Here is a 21,922-nt window from a genome sequence, read left to right as displayed (position 1 = left end):
GGCTGAATTTTGTCTGACTAGAAGACACTGGATTTGTACTACTTTATTGTGTTCTTAATAGGTAATGCAACAAAACTAAGATGTGCATTTTCTAACAAAGTGGTATGCTATTGTTTCCTTAGGATTAGTTTTCCTATTCCATGAGGTTATTTCTGAAGCTACTGCAGTACAAGTGGGGGGTTTGTCCAAGTTGTGACACAAGAACTTCCACCTTTTTTATTTTTTTAAATTTAAAAACCCAATCAAAAAAAGATCACATTCTGCAAGCAGGCAAGCATCAAAGCAATTTCACAAAGGCTGTAGTGATGCAGGAAATAAGGGAAACACATTTCTTCAGAAACCACTTGCTTCTCTTATTTTTGAGACATTTCTTGTGACACTGAAAGTTGTTCCTAGATATTTTATAAATGTTGTCCAGAAACACACTCGGAGGAGTATATGTGGGCCTTAGTCTTGGCAGTACCATTGCATTTCTGAAAATATTACAGGCCAGTGGAAATAATGGTGCATGGTGCCAAGTGATAGCAGGAAGCTATATTGGGAAAAGAGTGCATGAGGGTAGTGGTGAGGCTTTCTCATATAGGAGCACACATACTGCAGCATACTGTCAAAATAGCATTGATTTAATGAGTTGCAAAGGCAGCCTCTTGGACTTTTATCTCAAATTTACACTGATAAAACAGCGTGTTCTGCAAAAAGCCTACTTGGAATGTATTTATGGAATGTCTTCATGTTCAAAAATATTAATAAATTTCTTTTGACACTGGGTGTTGGCGTGGGGGGGGAAATCATGCTGCATTTTTTCCCTTATTATTAAATATGTATATTCCTGGTAAGAATTACATAACAACAAGCTGCAAAATGGAAAGAACAAATGTGTTTCAAGTTATCCTGAGAGAATTAGTATAGTTAATGGTGAAATTTGGAGATTAAGCTAGAAAATGTCTAGCAGGACTGTAGATAATTTGAAATCACGATAGTCCAGATGCTAAAAAATAGTTTTTTACCAATTACACTGCATTCACAAAGGAACAAACCTGATAGATGACATATTTGTAGCTAGAAATTGTCACCGTGTCCAGGATGAAACAGTGTGAGAAAAATTCAGGCCTCTGTAGGTTTCTTCTCCTCTGTGGGATAAGAAACAGAGGCCTCAGGCACTGCATTTTGAGTGTGGTGCTTCATGTTTGCACCTTGCAACAGACAGAGTGAGGCTGAGGTCTGTGCAAAAAAGCAGTAAGTGGACTCCTCTACTTCAGTGAAGCATACACAGACTAGTTCTGCTAGTGTAGGATGAATGTAAGAGTGAGAGAATGCAAAGTTCTTTCAGTCATAGAAATACTTTCATATGAAGTATCTTGTTTGTATACAAATAACAACTTCTGTCAGTGCAGAAGTAGGAGGACAACAGTTTCCCTCTCCAGACTGCTATGAACACATCCAGTGCAAGGTATATAGAAAGATGATCAGAGGTCTGGAGCACCTCTCCTGTAAAGACAGGCTGAGAGAGTTGGGATTTTTCAGCCTGGAAAGGAGAAAGCTCCAGGGAGACTTTATTGCATCTTCCAGTACCTAAAGAGGGCCTGCAAGAAAGCTGGCGAGCGACTTTTGACAAGGCCATGTAGTGACAAGGGCAAAGGCTAATGGCTTTAAACTGGGAGAAGATAGATTAGATATTAGGAAGAAATTCTTTACTATGTGGGTGATGGGACACTGGAACTGGTTGCCCAGAGAATTTGTGAGTGTCACATCCCTGTCAGTGTTCAAAGTCAGGCTGGATGGGGCTCTGAGCAGCCTGGCCTACTGAAAAGTGCAAGTGGAGCTGGAACAATATGATCTTTCAGATCTCTTCCAATCCAAGCCAGTCTGTGATCCTATAAACTGCTATACTAAAATTCACACTGGAATGGTGTTTGCTGGAACTGTGGTCATGAGATGTAAATCACAGTAGTAATGGCCTGTGTTTATATCTCAGGGCCTATAGTTCAGCTTGTATGTGACTTGGAAGAAAAACTTATGCATAAAACATTTGCATTTTCTGGTTTTTTTTTTAATTTGTGATCTCTTTTGTGTGGTATAATTGACAGAGTAAAAAGGTGCATGAGCAGTAGGTGCCCATGGTAAAGGGTCTCTGTTATAAAAAAAGGTATTGCAGAGGTAACTTTACTCACTCAAACCTTTTCTGCTTTATTGTGATTTGGCTTCTCATCCCATGAGTCTAATTCTGCAGGCTGGTAACAGAAGTTGGAAACAAATTGAAACTTACGCTTTTGTCCAATTTGCAAGAACAGTGTAACATGACTTTTGCCAAGTGGAGGTTCACATCTTGCTCCTTTGACTGCTTCCCTTAGTTTAGAGGTTCCTTTTGTAACCATTAAATTATCTGAACAGAGACTATGCAAATGTAACCTTTTGCTATAGATCAGTGTGCACCTTGACTTCCATGTGTGTCTGTTTTGTTTGGAAAAACACCATTTGGAGGGTCATCACAAATGTGAACAGTAATTCAGTCTTAGTTGCCTGATCAGGTTTTAAAATATGCTTTACCAGCATTTCTACTAAAGATCAATGTTTTTGAAGTAGCTGTTCAGGAGGACATTTCCCAATGTTGACAGCATGTACTATAGTAGAAGCAGTGTTTAATATCTTGCTGAATTTTTCAGTGTGTTTTGTTGCTTTTGTTTTAGCCAAAGCTGTGCATAAAGTTAGTAGCTCAAATTGATCCATCTGCAAATATTGCTGTACTTAATGTATTCCTCACAGAGATACATTAAAATATGCCTGGGGTTTTTTGCTTTTTTTTTCCCCCTTAATTAAAGGAAGGAAAAAATATTGTTTCCTTTGCTTTCTTTCTTACAATATAACTAACAGCTTTTTATTGACTTTTTAAAAGTATTTTTCCCTTGCCCTCAGTATCCTTTTGACCATTCTAATTTAATGGCACCAAAGGCCTGTTTTTAGCAGACCAAAGCAGAAATCACTTCCAATGTATGTTTCCTGTTAACATGTATTTTCCTTCTATTTGTTTCCCTTGCTCTTCATCCATTACTGCTTCCCATTCCTTCTTTCTTCCCATTTCAATTGTGTACAGTCTCTTCCTGAGTCTCTCCCTTCCCTTCTTTCCTTTTTTGCTCTTTATTTTTACTTTGTTTCCCATCCCAAATCATCCCCTGTGTTCCCTTGCACCCTTCCTCTCTGTTTTATGCATAAAAGCTTTCAAAGTGAAAGAAAGGATGCTTTTTAGCTAGATTTAGTTTTCTTCTTGCTGTGAGGATATAAACAGTGCAAAGGGAACAAAGAAAGTAAGAGACAGACTTCCGGGAGCCCTGGCTGATTTCCGAGCTCAGAAAGGTACACAGTTTCACAGAGATGCATGCCGTGCAGGTAAGAAATGCTCCTGGAGATTCCTCTTCTGTTCCCCCAGCCTGATACATGTCAGTTCTTGGGAGCTGTATTTCTTATGCAAAATACCAATGCTACCTGTAACTCAATGGCATGGAAGGAGATCCCTCCAAACCCAAGTTTGTCACCTGCTGGGCCCGTTGATGCAAGAGGTTTTTCAGAGACAGGTGTACAAAAATGGACACCTACTGTAAATTTCTGCCAACATCTTTTGGTAGAACAAGATATCAAGGATTAGATATAAAATTAATTTTTCTAATTATTTAGATTAATTAGAAATTTTAATTGCATTTAAATTAAATTATTTAGATTAATTAGAATTTTGATATGATTTGGAGAAACTCCAGGAGAAGCATCTACCAAGAAAACATTGTTTGACTACTGCCTTACCCCTGTGAGAGAAGATGGATTTGCCATCCACTGCTGGGTTAAGTGTGTGTGTCTTTTATTCTCTCGTAGCCTCACTTCACCATCACCTAGCAACTCCTTCAATCTCTCGAAAAAGCCTGCAAGCTCAGACCTGTATCTCCAAAGCAATGTTTTTTACTAAAAAGCTTTTAGTTTGAAGGGAGATATGGATAATGTCCAGGTTTTTTCAGCTTTTATGCCAGACCAGTGTTAGTCACTGCTTGTTAACAGCAGCTTTTTTTAATGTGATTACACTTTCAGACTGGGCTTGTGAGGCATCTTAGTGGCTAGCCTTCCTCTCTGTCACTTTTGCATGTGCATGCACTTGTCCAACTCACACACGGGCACAGAAACAGCCAGAGCTGGTAAACCTCAGTAAAGGCTTTTAGCTGATCTAAAACTAATGGTTTTCTTAAGCTAAAGGCTGTCTTTTACAAGCATTTGAGTTACACTGTGGTCTGCAAGAAAATTTTTCATGCCACCATCACCATTTTTGTGGCGACCTGCTGCACCTGTTCCTGCAGTGAAGGGGCCATCTGTCTGTTCTCTGGCCATCCTTGCTGCTAGAATGATGATGAAGGGTAAGCAGGCAGGGTTGTCTGGCTGGCTCTTGTCTCACAGTATTCTTGCCCTTTATTTGGCAGTCCTTAGTTCCTAATGCTGGGCTATGGCTCAGTGCTCTTATAATGCTGCCATATTGCAAGCAAAATTGAAGACCAGTTTATTTCTATCAAGTAAATGCATAACCAGCTAGAATGAAATTTTAAAGAATATTGCTTTCCTCTTACATAGCTAATCATCAGTTTCCCTATTCCCAGGAACAAGATAGAAAACAGAGAGTTTCAGGGGCTACACACTGTTAACAATAACTCTTGAAAGGCAATTTTCTGGAAATACATTTAAAATATGTGCTGTTGCATACTGATCTTTGTCATCTTAGACTAAAAACCCCCAATCCAGTAGCTGGTTAAATCATAGACTGAAAAAGGTAGTTAATTTATTTAATCAGATGTTCCAGCAGATTAATGCCAGGTAAGGAATATAATAAAGTAGGCTACTGCATTGTACACCTTAAATTGCAAGAACAATCTGTTCCTGAGAGAACACGCAGACTAAATTGTTGGGGCTTTTTCACTTCAGTCTATGGAATCTTTATTATATTCATAGCCATGTTTCATCTTGTCAGAATCTTGTTCTTTTTCTAGTTAACAATTCATAAAGCAGTATACATTGAGCAAAAACTGTGATTAGTGGTGTGGGTTTTTCCTTTCTAAATGCTGAAAGCCGTATTTTTACCTTTTGAAAACTACAGTGTGGGCTGTTAACTGACTTACAGACAATATTGGAAGCCTTTTCTAACCTACTTTATAAAGATGCTTCCAACCCAGTTATAATGATGCAGTGAGAGGTGGAGATACTGTTTCAAAGGGCTTTTTTGAGAAGGAAGGAGGTTCTCAAGAATTTCAGCCTCAAGAATTCAGACACCTTTTTGTGGGAAAATTTGTGGCAAAACTCACATTTATTTCTTGGATTAGCTCACAGGTTCTCATGTCAGGAGGTTCTCTTGTTATGTATGGGTCTTCTACAAACTTATTCACCCACTTCTTACTGTTGTTGCTGGTGGTAAACTGTCTTCTTTTTAAGTCCTGTTCATGTGTACATGGATGCTTTTAAGGCTAATTTATGTGCAGATGTGTTCATACAGTGATAGCTTAAGACTTTAATTTTTCTATAATTTTTCCAGCTAGGTTTTATTGAAAGAAATACAGCTAGTCATTTGCAAAGAAGTCCCTGGGGAGAAGAGACTGTGATGGTGCCTCTATAGTGTTTGTTAACTTGCAATTTTTAATACAAAAATGTTCAAAGTGGTGCAACTATATGTGGAGTATAAACAACATCTGAAGAATAATAGAGTGTTTCAGAACTGGCAAAAACATCTAGCAATGACTTCATTTCACTTTCTTGCTGCCAAAACTGTTCAGGGACAGGTTTTTCAATTTGCTTTGGCAAGTGAAAGACTGTTGGAAAACAATTTGTATATGTAATTTGGCTGGAAAGGACTACTTATAAAGATTTATTTGAAAACATTTGTATTGCCATTTAAAAATTCTGTGGCTAGGTGTCCATACCTTAAAACAACTGTATATGTTTCTTGCCATGATACACCTCATGTTGCTTGATGTCAGTAGGGTGGGGTATGTGTGTTGATGTGGTTTGGATTTGTACATTACAGTGCAGATAATATGCTCATAATTCAGCTGGGTGCCAAAGCATACTGTTGGGAAAAAAAGTAGTCACTTGCCCATTCTGATCTGTTCATCTGAGACATGGCTTGGAGAACAGTGATGGCTTTTCCTGGTCTTAAAAAATTGAGAGCCAGACATGGTTAAGGGATAAGAGGTTTTCACCTCAGTATTTTAATAAGGATCCTTATTGGTGCACCACTTTGCCAAGGTGGAATGCACCACAATGCACACACATGATGGATCACCTATACAGTTTATAGACCTTAAAAATTAGCGTATCTAACAAGGATGCCCCAATGGGAGGCCTGGATGAATGGCATGATGTTCCTCCATCCACAGAATTGCCCCATGGATGGGCCAAGTCTCTGGAGTGCAGGCTGTGTTCTAGAGAAGACCTTGGTTTCCCTAGAAATAGGATTTTCCAGCCTCCTACTAGAAGGCTTTTAGGATGTTTGGTCTCCTGGCCTAACAGAATAGTAGGACTAAGTTATCAGACTTAAGGAATTACAGGCATGCATGCTAAGAATACTGAGGACACATAAAAGTTACATAAAAGGTATAAAAAAGAAAAGGTAAAAAATCATCTTGGCATCAACAGAAATATATGGTTCCTTGTAAGGTAGTAGTAACCTTTACATTTAAGCATCCACATTCCAGTCAGAGAATGGAATGACTTTATAAAAATTCTGACAGTTCTTTTGGTTCCCATATTGCAGTTCTACTCTAGTGGCTGCAAAATACCTGTCCTGGCTTGATGACAGGAGTTCTGACAATAGCACTATTTCCTTACATGCTGAGCAGTTCTTTACTGAATTGGTTTCAGAAATTCATGTTATCGTATTAATCACGTTTTTTGAGTTTTTGTCCTATGCAGCTTCTGAAATAATTCTTTTCTCCCTTGAAGCTTTCTCTTTTTAAAAAGAAATATGTTAGAGAGCTTCTTTTAAACCAAGAAGACTCCAGCTATTGTGCTTTATAGGGCATTTCATGGAATGGGATAATAGTTTCCTTTTTTATAGGTTTGTGAGTGATTTTGGAAATGTACCTGAGGAAGTTCTGCTCTATAGGAAACTGAGAGCTCTTAATTTAATCAAAGGTATTTTAGTGATACAGGAATTGTTCTCTGCTGAGAATGGTACAAGACAGTTTTTTCAAATCCTTTTCAAGAGTAAAGTGAGCTTTCTATTAAATTATGTTGTAGGGGTCCAAGGAAAACTTCTATTAATTGCAGTTTTGGCTTTCCTGAAGGAAAATAGTACATGGGGGGTTAATTGGTTGTAAAAGATTTTGCTACTCAGTACAGTAACTTACAGTATCTCTCATCTTGAATTCATACACAACTTTTTAGTTTGGTGCTTGCATCATCCTTCTGTACCCATTCTTGAGTGAACTTATTTTTCACACAAGCTAGGCACCCAAAAAATGAGTTGCTGTATGAATATACATTTGGGAACCTAACCTTAGTCGTGCATTTCTATTTCCCTCAAGCTAATGTTGAACTCAGTTTGGGCCCTGTTGCCTGGCCCATTGGGCACTGCTGCTAACACTTCTTTCCATCTGCTTCAGTCTCGTTTCCTGCTTTTATCACTGGTGGCTCTGAGGCTATGAAGAAGTATGTGAGTGATTGAAACAACTGAGGCAATTGGTCTCTCCTCCATCATGGATCAAGGGTCTAGCAGTTTTCATTACCTTCCTCATTCCTTCCCAAGCTTCTTTTTGATGTTAGGGGTGACCACAGCAAAGCTGTTGTAAGGAGTTCCATTATGGTTGATATTCTTTGGTAGGTTACTTTTTTTTGTAAGTTTAATTGTCTAGATGAATTCTCTTGGGGCAGGAGTAGCACTGATGCATAATAATGATGCTATTGAATGCATGCTTGGGAGGCAGGACCACAGTAGCACCAGCCTGGACCAGCTGAAATTGTTGGAGATACCCAGTCTGAGTGATACAGTGATTCAATGGAAACCAGGAGGAGTCATGGCAGAAACAAGATCTTTTCCTTCCTTCAAGACAGTATCAACTACTTTTTAAACAAAAGAATCTCAAATATTACCTGTCACATCCTCCAGGGTAATCTCTTCCACTCTTCAACTGTCTGTTTGCAGCTGTATGGAATGGCCCTGAATTGGAGACAAAAATGGGGTTTTAAAATAATTGAATTTCTTAGATAGTCTGAATGCTGAATAGCTTAACTATTAGCTAGCATTCATTATCCTAGCATTCATTAAAAGCTGTATGTACAAAACTTATACTCACAGGACTTGGGGAAGAAAGCATAGAGAACTTGAAGACCATGAAAATTCACTCATGCTTTGAGATCAGTGTTTCCATGATATATCCTTTTGAAAACTTTGTTGTCAATAATTACATGCTAATATGCAAATGGCCTAAATAATTCCCAATAGTGTATCATTTACAAGTTACCTGTGTAGAGCTGATGTGCAAATTATGCCGCCTGTTTTAGTGCATGCAAATTATTTTAACCACAGCTTTTTTGTGTTGTCCACCCAGAAGTCTCAATGTTCTTTGAAAAAGAATTCCTATTACCACTTTTTATTCTTGCCTCTGTTGTAAAGTTATGTTTGCATAGCAGTTTTGAGTGTGATTGACCTCCTTTTGAAGAGGAAAAATGTGGATGAGTAAAAAGACAGAGGTTTCAAACTAGAGCAATACAGATATTGTGAAGTTCTTGTTGTTATAAACGTATTTCTTACCAAAATAACTTGTCCTGTGCTTTTCTGCTTTTTTTCTTTCATGTTCAGTCTATTCTTTTTATACCTAATCTTCTGCAAGTCCATTTGACCTATTTTTCTTTTCTCAAATGACTATTTCTGGAATTTCAGATTACTAAAGCTTTTGGGTTGACCAAATTCCTCTTTTATATCTATTCCCCACCCACCAAGGTGGGATTGTTTGCACCTCTGTGCCATTAATTTAGAAACTGACACATTCACTGATCTCCTTTTTGCTGTACATGAGATTTCACTCCCCATGGATCTTATCTGCCGCTTGTATGAGTGAAGCAGCTCGACATGCTTTCCTTTCAAAAATCACGACCACAGTGTTACGTGATCCCTGTCACTCTCTTTGGCATGTGCCATCAAAGACAAATGTAGAAGAATTTTCCCTCTCCTTGTGCTTTTTGCTTACCTTATCAACCATTTGTCTCGGTTTGCTGCAGTCATTTTATTGGACAACGTGTTTTGTGCTGGTTTTATCTAAAAGTGCAGGGTCTCGTATGTGGTAACAATAGTCCATGCCTTATCAAAGTCACCAAAGTAAAGGAGCAGAACTCTTGATTCTGGACTCTGCCCTTCACTGTGGTACTACCCTAACTTATACTGCATACTGTTGTATACAGCATGCAGATGTTTCCTTCTTTCAGTTGTTTCAAAGAAAACTGCGTCTTGACAATTTGTGTTAATTTGTAATTCCAGATGGCTTCATAGGAAGCTTGCTAGTCCTCTAAAAAGTACTGTTATTGGCACATGAAATCAGAATTGTGAAAACATAAGCAGCAATTGGGAAGTCTTTGGCTATGTACAAATACGCCTTTCTGCTTTGTATGCTTTCAGACTGCTACAAACAAATGAGAAGTTAATGGAGCAGTTTCACTTCGTAAAGGGAGGGCCTGCTAACAGTTTCTGCAAGATACACAATATGACGTCAGTTATGTCATAGATCAAATGTTTGTTCTTTCTGATTGCTGATCTGAGCTCGCTGATTTGGAAAAGTCCTTTAGTTATTAAGACAACACTGTCTAGTACACAGTAGAAAGTTTGCTCTGCTTTTGCAGATGGTGTTTGTCAAGACGTAAGAGATCCTTTGGTACTTCTGGGGAGAGCAGAAGACACAGTAGTTGACAGGAAATGTTAAGTAGGCTAATGGAGAATAGAGAAGTGAGATAGATTTAAGGCTTTTGTTATGAAGTCATGAATTTGGAAAATCATAGAGGGGGGAAAAAGCCCAAACTCTTCCTTCCACGTTATCTGTCACATGCAGAATTCACAAAATACAGAAGTTACAAATGAAAATCTGTGTGCTGTGTTGAAGGAGCACAGTATGCTATGTTTCCAAGGACTTCTACACTGTGGCTTCTTCAATGAATTTTCAGTTTTATTTGCATTGTTGTAAAAAAGTTTCCATCTGAAAGAATCACGTCAGATTATTTTTGAAATGAGGGATATATGATTCATAGCAATAGTTGGTGTTGTTGTTGTGGCTGTTCCTGTGATCCTGGATATTACAATGGTAGTGTGTTTCACCTTAAAGAACAGGTTAGTGCACAAGGACTACCACTTGAAATGGAAGAGGAAGGCACTTTTATAGGTTATCAAATCTTCTGGGTAATCAGATGTATTCTGAATATTTGTGGACTTTAATGGAGGTGGTAATTTCTGAAGTTCTACAGTTTCATTTATTTTCACAATGAAAGCTAAAGGAGGAGGATATATGTTCTGACCTTTCTTGCAGTAAATCAAAGCAGTTCAATATGAATATATTTTTATAGTTTGAATACTATCATAAGTTACTTTTCAAATCCAGCCAGCAAACTAAGAAAAAAGTACTACTCCTATTATGACATTTTTAAAAGACATCCAATCACTGTGCCATATTCCTGAAACTGGGGAGAGGAAGGAAGGGAGGGCAACTGCAGAAATCAAACAGTATCAGAATCCTAGCATTGTGCTCAGATTAGTTGCTGAGAGACTAAAAGATCTGGCAGGGCACTGAAACTAATGTGTGTTATTAAAGCTAGGTAAATAAAGGTGGTGTGAACAGCTGACATAACTTAGAGTAGATGAACAGTCTAAATGGCAGTTTTATGTTGGTTTTTGCTTGCTCCTTTCTCTGTAGTGTTTTTACTGGCCTGATGACATTACAAAGACCAGGAGAAAGAAGAGATTTTTTTTTTTTTTACTTTATTTGTGAATTTCATCACATAGTACACTACTCTTGATTTTCATCTTATTATTTTTGGAGCAAAATGATAAAGAAATCAGATAGGTAGATTAATCAAGGCTCTCTTTTTTTTTTTTTTTTTTTTTTTTTTTGTTGGTTGGCTTTTCTTGGTAGGCATCACAAATTACACAATTTCTGATCTGCCTTTTTTAGCTGTTCAGTCTGAAATTGCTCATCCTAGCATTAATTAACATGAACAGCATTTTCCAGTTTTCACAAGCGCAACAATAGTACTATCACAAATTTTACACAGACGATTTTACTTTCAGTCACCTTTAAAATCTCCATAATCAGTTGTGGTTTGGGACAAGGTTTCAGACCTAATTGCTTGCGGTTTTTTGTTATTTTTTCCCTCATTCTTCTTTAAGTTCATGTGACACTTTTTTTTTTTCCTGCCAGATAGAAAAGATGGACTTTTTTAAATTAATGTTTTAGTGGCATAAATTAATGGTATTTAGGATGCAGTAAAAAGTTTGCTCTACTTTTGTAGTCTGGAAAGACATGAGAGATCTTTCAGTACTTCTGCGAAGAGTGGAAGTCCCATCAGTTGACAGCAGAGATTTATTAGGCTGACAGGCATTACAGGTGGATCTCGGATTGAAAATCCAAATTTTTTCAGATTTGAAGCTTTTCATGACTTTTTAATGATTATTGAGTCTATTGCAACATGTAAACATTTACTGCATTCTCAGGATACATCAGTTTTACTCCTCAGATGTTTCAGATATGGAAGCATACAGATTTGATCTTAGATGTCTGTGTCCTTCTGGTACAGAGTGAATCTATTCCATAAACTAGTGTTTGGGGTATTATTAAAAAAAACCCTAAGAAATACTAAAACAGAGAGCTGAATTGTATTTTCTTGTAACTCAGTGGCTATGTAGATTACCTGAATTTTTATTTCAAGGCTGTGTAACTGCCCAAGCACTCATGTATAAAAACTGTTCTCTGACATTAAAATACATAAGATTTTTGGAGAGGGGGTTAACTTTGTGATGACTGTTGAGAAAGCTATCAGATCTTTGATGTGTTGACCCTTTTACCACTCTGTGCATTAAATTGTGCTTCCTTTCACTTCTTTAGATCTGTGTATTGGCACTCTGCTAGCAATGCTTGCAGGTTCCTAAACACTGCTCCTCATTGTCTAGTAAACTCAGAAGGAAGGCAATTAAACCATGAAAATTATTGTCAGCATTGTTTTAAAGCATTGAGAAAAGCTCCTTTAAGAATCTAAAATGTAATAAAACCAATGCAAGTCCCACTATTCACCTGAAGCTAAAAGGTCATTTGCCTCTTGACCCTTCTTAAAATAGTGCTGATAGTATGCTGATATCATTGATTGGATTTTGTGTGCCAACAAGATGTATGTAGGCAATTTTTGTGTGTCAGAGGATGTTTTTGTGTCCCAAACCCCTTAATTTACAAATAATCTGATAAATAATCCTACTGTTCAAATTCTACTGAACAAGGTAGGGAAAAAACTGTCAAGAATTCTGACTGGGCTAAGTTTGTCAACTAAATCTGGCAGTGGTCCAGAGTACCAGGAAGTTTCATGGAATAATGAACAAGGTAAGATGAGATCTAATTTGGAAATCCAGTGCTGTGTGCGTATTGTATTTGTTGGCATAGAGTCCAGACAGGAGGGAGACTTTATAAATGCATCATCTGCAAGAGAAGTTTGTTCAGTGCCTAAGAAGGTATGAAGTCAAGTCTTTATAATTTCAGAGAAGTAGGGGGAGTTAGCTTAAATAGTGTTTTGATCTTGGAGCTGCCTTCAGGTGAATCCAAGAATACCATGAATGGTTCTTGGATACTTGAGCTTGGGGTGGGGGAAACACAAGAGAACAAGTATGAAAAGAGTAGCTTTTCATTAATGAGTATGTGTTCATGGATTTCTTCCACTGTAGAGCATTTTTGGCTTAGAAAATTTGCCCCTTCTGGCAAAATTTTGTGTAACAAATATCTCCAGCTTCATACATGAGCTGAAATCTGGGAGTGTGTGACAGTCCCCAAGGTGATTTGGTGGAAGAATTCTGCCTTATAGATCTTCAAGTCCTTTTAGTGAATTGTAGAACCTTCATAATGAAAATAAATCTGGACAAATCTCACCAGTAAGAGTTTTGCAATAATGAAATTACTGTGAATTTCATAGTTGCATTAGAAGACACTGCTTCAAAGTAGTAACAGAGGGGAGACAGGACCTATGAAGGAATTTGACCTCATGACTCCTTTAAATGGAATTCACTGTAAATGCTGTTTGTAGGACAAGAAATTCTTGTCAACATCCTTACTTGTGCTTACAAAACGCTGTGATCAAGAAAGAATGCAGTTTTGGTATGTAAGCTCCCAGTTACTTAGGACAGTAAGTCTATTCTGATAATCTTTTTTTGTCTGGTTTTGATGTAGCATTATTAGTATGAATTTAATGAGATTCTTTGTGCTTTTCTGAGAAGGCACCTGCCATATTCTGAGGATTTTGTGTCCTCCTGGCAAAAGAGAACTGTTCAAGGATTAAGAAATAGCTGAATAGGTACTCTGAAATGCACTGAACTATGAGAATGAAACTTCTCCATTGAGTCCAAAATTGTGTATTCCATCCAGCAAAAAAAAACCCCAAAGCTTTTCCTGAAAATGCATTTGTGTGTTTCAGACTGAAAAATCTGCACCATATCATCTATTTTATTTGTATATTATTAATCTTAAACATGCATAATTGTTTCTTGTATTTTTAATACAAAGTATTAAAGTATTAATAATAATACTTTAATATTTAACGTGTATTAAAAAGTATCCAGTATTCTCTCTCTGCCCACTGGAAAATTTAAAGTTTCATTTAATCTTGTTTTGTCTTATTTTTTATTCCTCATATTTAAAATTAAAGATTACACCTGTGAGAAGTTATAAGTATGTTTTCTGTTGCATGGTATTTCTAACTCACTGCAGAAGCCTGACAACAGTACACTCAGAGATATGTCTGTTTCAAAAGCTAGGAAGAATATTTCAGTTTTAACTATCAATCATAACAAGGGAGTACATGTAATGAAAAGCTACATGGCTTTTATTTGGAGTGTGATTCTTCAGCAGCATGTTTTATTAGTGCTCTTAAAAAAGGATTTTATTAAGAAAATTATCTAAATATGCTAAAAAATGAATTCTACAAAAAAAATAATTATTTTCATGGTAATGGGAAGAAGAATTGATTGTTGGTTGAATTAACTAATACATGGTCCTGTAGGAATCTATCAATAGCATTTTTCATGAATGGCTGAAGTTGTTGGGTGTTCTAAAGTTAACTTGAAATTGAGCTGATAGGCCATTCAGGTGTAAGTACCAATAGCTGTTCGTGTGAGTTGGGCCTCAGCAGCTGAGGTTGTGTAAAAACAGTTATTTATAATCTGGAAAAATGAATACCTTACCTTAAAAGATCATTTTTGTCTATAAAAGGAACATGGATTTAAAAATTCAAGAACAAGAAATCAAAGCAGGGTAGGAAGCTCATATTTTCTGACTGTCATCTCAGTTCTCAAAATGCCAGCTATGTGGTGGGCAGATTGGTGTTGACATGGTGGGCTTCTGACTGATCAGAGAAATTAAAAAGGTGTCCCTGTAGCTCTAGGGGAAAATGCATATGACACTTTACCCCCAGAGTGATGGAAATTGCAGTTTGTGTTAGCTAAGAAGCATGTGGTTCTGTGATTCTAGTGTGAGAAGCTAAATGGTGAAGCACTATTATTTTATTTTTTTTTCTGAAGCATATATTGAATAGATGTGATTTTTTTTAAAGTCTGCATTTAGGATTAGGAGGTATTCAGAGCAGAAGGATGGAAGTGAAGACTGTAAACTTCTGTTTCAGGAGCTGTACATGTCACAGTAGTTTTTGCTGCATGTAAGATTTGTGACCAAAATGTTGGTTGAGAGTATTTGAGAAAAATACCCTTTAAATTTCTACTGTACTTTAATATTTTCCTTTCTTTGTCATCAGGTAGGATAGCATCTAAGAAGCTAAAGAGGAGATCTTTACATCTTTCAGTCATGGCTTAAGCCCAGCCAGCCATTGGGCCCTACTCACTGGCTCACTCACTGATGGGATGGGGGAGAGAATCAATAGGGTAAAAGTGAGAAAACTCAGGAGTAGAGATAAAGACTGTTTAACAGCTAAATCTAAAGCTGTGCATGCAAGCAAAGCAAAACAAGCAATTCATTCACCATTTCCCATGGGCAGGAAAGTGTTCAGCCATTCCCAGGAAAGCAGGGTCCGTCACACTTAATGGTGACTTGGGAAGGAAAACATGTTTTTCACTTTGACCATCCTCCCTCCCTTCTTCCCCCAGTTCTATATGCTGAGTGTAATGCCATATGGTCTGGGATGTCCCTTTGGTCACCTGGGATCAGCTGTCCCAGATCCTTGTGCATCCCCAGCCCATCTCTGGTAGGGCACTGCAAGGCCTTGATGCTGTGTGAGCACTATGCAAAAGTAGAAAACATTCCTGAATTATCAACACTGTTTCCAGCACAAATCTCAAATATAACCCCACACTAGCTACTGTGAAGAAATTTAACTTTATCTCAGCCAAGTCAGCACACTACAATATTTTTGCAACTATGTTTTCTTCCTCTACCTGCCCCTACCCCATGTCTTACTCTATTGTGAGCTTTTCCTTTGTCAGGTACATACTGAGGTACAGTGCTTTAGCTACAGTAGTTTCCTGCTTTGGTAACAAAAAAAAAATAAAAATAAATAGTTTCAGCTTAGCCTGGAAGTGAGTCCAAGGCTGTAAGTTGTGACCTGTCTTTGAACTGTTAAACCTCATCAGAACTGAGACAGTAGCTGTTGCTCTTCCTATTATAAAGCATGTGAGAAGGCACCATGTGCCTCTTCAGTAGCTCTAGGGCTGGAAGAAAATACACAAAGTAATACTCCCTTTGCAAAAAATTGTTAGCATGGAACAGGAGATGGTTGTCACAGCACAGATTTTGAAAGCTATTTAACACAGTTAAGACAGAGCTGTGTGTTCTGTTTCTCAAAAGATTCTGCTTCTCTGAAGAAAAGAAAAATACTGAATTTCGCAGCCTTTTATTAAAAGGTTCTATGGTAGTGTTAAGTATACTCTTTGGGTTAATGGAAAGTTAAAATCAGTGAATGAGGCCTGAGAATACTTTTTTTAAACCAATTTTTAGATATGTACAAGATGCTGTTTGTACTGCTTAAAGACAGAATGAGATTTTCTTCTCATTTGAGGTATAATGAGATTTTCTTTTTGTATGTTATCTGTGACTTTTCAATGTTGCTGTCTTCCAAATGGTCACAGCTATTTCTTATAAGTGACTGGAGATGATAAGGCTATAAGATTAATAACACATGATGTAATTACACAACACTCCAGAACATGTATGTGTACTGCTCTACATACATGTTTTATTGTAGAGTTATTTGTGACACAGGGGTGAAATATCTAGGGCAAAAAGGAATTACTTTGCACTGTTTCCCTCCTGTGTAATACTGCTAGTTTCTAAGTATATTAACCAAGTTGTAGTATGTTTTAGGTATAGTAAGTTCTAAGTATAGTAACTAAGTGATTTGACATGATTCTTGAAAAGCATCACTTGTAGCTGAATGCTTGCTTGGGCTGAAGAATAGTAGTAAAATGAAATCTACAGCTGTTCTATGAGGTGGAAATTTGTTAAGACATAGTGATGACAGATTTTTCTAATAACAGGTTATGGAAAACATTAACACCACCAATGAATGACTTGATCTTCACTCTCAGCTCCAGATGACCTGTCCTGTTGTTTATAAGGGTAAGCTTAATTCTGTTGTGAAAGTATTGGTAAAATCTAGAATTATTTTAAACCATGTCATTGTGCCTTTGGCAGATGAACTCAGGGTGTCTGAGTCTCAAGGTGACCTCTGTATTAGTGGTTTATTCTTGGTCTAGAATGGCTTTACAGCTGTGGCAAGATGCAATGTCAAATAGTTAGAGCACAATGCTATAAATGTCAAGGCTGTGCCCTTCATCCCATTCACTAAAGAATTGGACTCACAGATCTTTATGGTCCCTTTGACTCAGACTATTTTGTATTTCTGTATCATTCCTTGCTACTTTAAGGAGATACAGCATATTGATGCAGCCAAGGACCTTAGACTACTGAGAAATGTCACTATATCTGGCTCACAGGCTTCATAGTCTTTCCCCCTCAAAAACATCTCACGCAGTAGTCTGAGAATCAAGATTACACTGCAAGACTTGTGTGGGGAGAAGAAACAGAGTCATGTAGAATCAGTCATTTGTTGGACATATTCCTGGGCCAGTGCTGTCCTTTTAGTCTGTATGGAAAATACTTACAGGAATGTCCTAGATATGTCACTGATCTTGGTAGTGTGCTGTCCCCTGAAAAGTTTGTATTTGGCAAAAATAGATAATAAATTATATTATTTTTCTGAACAATTATTTTTGTAATACAAATACCTTATTTATAACTTAAGCTTCTGTTGTTAGATGACGTCTGTTACTGAAAATGGAGATGTTACTGCTAGAAAGCCAAATGAAGAGAAAACATATAAAAAGGTAAAGCCTTCAAACTTTTTATTGTATGTTTTTCCCTTCATGTCAGTAATTCAGACCTGCAGTATGTGAATATATTTCAGAACTGACTAAAACCAAGAACAAATAAAACATGTTCCATGGGATTTTTGAAATTATTTTATCCCATCTGTGAAATCATAAGGTATTTCTGTCCACCCCAGAGCTGATTATTTAAAACTTGTTCAGTCCAGCTTTAATGTATACCACAATATACCATCTTGCTAGATTAATAGAAATTCTTTGCTCTTAGAAATAGATACATCTCTGGGCATAAACACTGTTGTAAGAAATCTACTAAGTTTCCAAATGCTTTGAATGTTTATAAGATGAGTCTAGACTACAAACCTGTAAAGCAAATCACCTTTCTAGAACTTTGCCAAACAGATCACTGTTTGTTTGCTAGGTGTTTTTTTAAAAAGAGATGTTTAAGAGAGGACATATTTAATAAAGGATTATTCATCAATGATCCATTCAGATATTGCTGATTGTGTTTTGGGGGTTGTTTTTCTGAAATTGATTGTCTGTGACCAGCATTATTTTGATCAACTAGCAGTTTTGATAACTAAGATGAGCTATAAATACAAGTTTTTCTTTACACAACCAAATTGTTAGCTACTGAATATGATCATTATTTTAACAGATCACCTCAAAGAAATGGTGATTATGTTTTAAAATTAATTTCTGTAATCTAGATCAGAGGTCCACATGCTTCTGCAGTACATACAGTGATTAGGGTTTTTAATTTCTGGGTGTTGCTTACAGTACTGCTGGTAAAGTCAAGGGGATTAATAAGCTATTTCTTTTCCCACCCATTTTCCTGGCAGTTAAATTGCCAGTACCTCAGTGGCCTTAGCATTCCAGATCATTTTCTCAGAAGTGAAAGGAAATAATATTTATCTTAAACATAGGTTAGTTTAAATCTCCCAACTGATGACTTTAAAATATAGAAGTGAAAATTTGTCTTGACAATTAGTATGAGAAAGGAAGAAATGTTCAGCGCCTGAAGTGAATACTTCTGCAGGTTTATGTTTCTAGACTAGACTAGTAGAAGCTGTAGGTAGCCTTCTATTCCCCCTGGTCACCCCACATACTCTTTGGTCCTTTTCAACTATAAATTCACAACCTTTCAGAGGAAGCTGTGTAAAGTCTTCTCACTATGGCATAAATTCTACTGTGTTTCTACTGGAAGTAACTCTGACAAGACCTGGGTTTCACAGCCACATCACACTGACAGATCACACAAGCTATTACCTCCAAGTTCTGTCCCTGAGCCACCAGCTGTATGTTATGCTAATTTATTTCCTTTTCCCCCATATAATTACACCTTCAGCTATTCTGTGTTCAAGATCCTGTGCTGCAAATGCCCCTAATAGTTTAGTATTATTACCAAATATTATCATCATACTCATCCTTTTTGTGATAATTTTAATAATCACTAATTAATAAATTTTTACCTCAAAATTTATCCTTGCAGAGCTAAATGGTAGCATATATTTGCTTTATGCCTCACTTTTAACAATATCTCTCTTTTTCTTAAGCCAAATTCCTTAGAAATTTTGCACCTTCTCTTAAATCTTGAAAACTCTGCTGGAGCAGGGAGGTTGTTTTAGATGACCCCACTGATGGTCCCTTTCAACCTAAACCATTCTGTGATTCTGTGATCCTCACCTCCTTTAGATATTCCATATACATGGTTTCTTTCTTTTTTGTTGATGTTCAGAGGTATCAGTATTATAGGTCTGGAAGTACAGGGTAAGCCTGGTAGGACTTGTGTCCATCAGAGGCATTTAATATAATTTCTTGTTTAATTCCTTGGTATTAGGTAAGTTACACAGAGAGATCTTGCTCTGTAGTAGGCTTGTTTGCAGCCAGAAATTGCCCGTTTTAAGTTGCCCACTGGTGTTGCATTTGCAGTTCTCCAGTCATGTACTGTTACACTTGTTAGATTGACAAATACTTACAGTCCTTCCTGTGACTTCCTGTGCCACTTTCTCCAGAAGTCTGGGCTGGGGAAGAGCTTTTTTCCTCATCTGGGGCTTTTTCAGCTACTCGGGCAGTTTCTGCTCCAATCTACTGCTGCCCTTCACCACGGTGGAAACACTTGGGCAAGACACTAATTTAGTGCTGGAGTCAGACTGTGCTTGCTAACCTGTTCTCATTGTTTACAGACTTCACTTACACTTTTTTTTTTTTGACTTAATAAAGGTGTAAAAGCTTGTACCCCTCAGCTTAGAAAAGCAGAGATCAGTACCTTGGTTTGTGCTGTGGCCTGTAGTTCTTTAGCATATTTGGCCTTGGCAGAGCTCCCAAAGAGATTACTTCCCTCTTCATTGTAGGGGAAAAAAAGGAACTGTGTTTATAGTGGAAAAGTTTATTTCTGACCTTTAGAATTTTTGCCATATATTTCATATAATCCTGAATCTATGTCAGTTAGTTACAACTGCTATCCATGTTTTCTAAACTTCTGTAATGACTGTTTTTCACTGCTTTGTGTTAACCTGAGTTAGGTGGAAACAAACTATCTCCAGGAGAGCACCTCTGACTTCATCCATGATAAAACTTTCCAGAATAATAAGTAGTCTGTAAGGCTATCAGGTTATTTTTCTGGAAGTTTAGATTATTGCGGTGTTTTCTTTATTAATTTGTTCATCTCAGCCAAAGTAGAGGTAGGTGACATCTTTATCTGAATTAATTAGATCTTGAACTGTTCAATTTCTTACAGTAGTCAGCTGACTTGCCATCTGCATGGATGTAAACATCTTGAAGTTTCAAGAAATTTCTTATATTACTACAGCCTTTTGAAAAGGCTAGCTGTGAGCATTGCTACCTTTATCCTTTCAGACTCTGAAATGCATAACTGGACCAAGACAGAGCATAATTTCTATTATGAATCACGTGTCTGCTTTCCATTGTTTTGTTTTTAGCTTTCAGTTTTTCTGCTGCTGCATTCTGAAATAAATGCTCTTCTGGAGATAGTTTGTTTCTCTCTAACTCAGGTTAACATAAAGCAGTGAAAAACAGTCATTATTTCTGTTTATTAGTCTTTCTGTTTATTGGTTTTGGGGGTTTTAGGGTTTTTTGTTTGATTGATTGTTTTGGGGCTTTTTTGGGTTTTTTTCCTTTCTGAAAACCAGGTATTTTTTTCTCTTTTAAATTGTGTTAATTAAGATGGGGCTGCTAAGGTCTGTAGCTGCATGCATTTGTTACAAACACTATAATCTGAAATGACTTATGGATTTTCTGTCTATTAATAAATTTTGAGAAGCTGTTAAATCTACAGTGTTAATATGAACAATGAAGAGTTTCAGTCACTCAGATCAAAGAACTTCACTAATGAAAGAGGCACTTCACAGATGTATGTTCCATGCAGCTTTCAAGGCTGCAAATTAAAATTACTTGGAGATCAAAGAAATTGTAAATTGTGCAGACTGTGGCCAGTTCTTTCAGGGTGGAGGTTTTTTTGTTGGTTAGCTTGGGTTAGTCTTGTATTTATTTTTGCTTTTGGTTTGGGTTTTTTGTTTGGTTGAGTTTGTGCGGTTCTTTGTTGTGAGTGTTTTTCTCAGAGAGAAACAGGGTAAGGGATACAAGAGAGCCTAGTTTTTTGTTCCATTACATGCTTGCAAAAATCAGGTCACCAGACTATAGTTTCTCTTGGATATTCATATGCAGTCACAGACATTGGAGTATGCAGTTAACACTTCTTTTTCCATTTCCTTCCTATTTTGCAGACTTTGTTTTGAGAAGTTGCTGACACACATGCAGTTTTTGCATTGCAATGTCATCAATCACAGCCCTGAGTCTGCCCCCTGTCAAATCAGATTTCAGTAGCCTCCTGATGCTTAATAATAGGACAGTGGCAAGAATGAGGCACAGACAGATCTGTCAAAGGATATTAGAAGTGTAGAAGAAAATCACACCAGAAAATAAAACAGGTGTAAATGTGCACTTGTGAAAATCTGCTGCTGGATTGCCACAATCTCTACATTTAGCCTGAAGGCTGCCACACTAGTGTATAATTAGAGCTTGTTTCTTGTCATTACATATCTTGCAGCTCTTCTGTTTAGTGTATTACAAGTACTTTATGTAACCTGCTTATTGTGCATCACTTTGCCAGGAGCAAGGCAAATTTGCCTGGATAAAGGAAGCCAGCTACCTATTGTTAGAGCTTGCAAACATGTGCAAGCAGCATTGCTCCATCACTTTTAGTATTGAGTTATGCCCTGCATCTAATGCCTGTAGGTAGGGTACTTTTTCTTGTAGATGCTGCAATTTTACTACTGGAAGTTTTGCTGCACTAAGACCTCAATGGCAGATTTCTAC

General features: G+C 37.2%; 1 protein-coding gene across 2 annotated transcripts in view; it reads left to right on the top strand.

Annotated features, from left to right (window-relative positions):
* The window catches only part of PIP5K1B (phosphatidylinositol-4-phosphate 5-kinase type 1 beta), a 96,134-nt gene that overhangs the window by 19,155 nt on the left and 55,057 nt on the right, over positions 1-21,922 (top strand). For both annotated transcript variants that reach the window (XM_015653437.3, XM_015653439.1), the window contains exons 2-3: positions 16,736-16,817; positions 17,516-17,584. In XM_015653437.3, the coding sequence (XP_015508923.1) occupies positions 17,516-17,584 (69 nt within the window). In that variant the 5' untranslated portion in view covers positions 16,736-16,817. The remainder of the gene's footprint in view (positions 1-16,735; positions 16,818-17,515; positions 17,585-21,922) is intronic.

The sequence above is a fragment of the Parus major genome, chromosome Z (assembly GCF_001522545.3).
Source record: "Parus major isolate Abel chromosome Z, Parus_major1.1, whole genome shotgun sequence".
In the NCBI taxonomy this organism is placed as follows: Eukaryota; Metazoa; Chordata; class Aves; order Passeriformes; family Paridae; genus Parus; species Parus major.
This window is presented reverse-complemented; position numbering and strand designations above follow the sequence as displayed.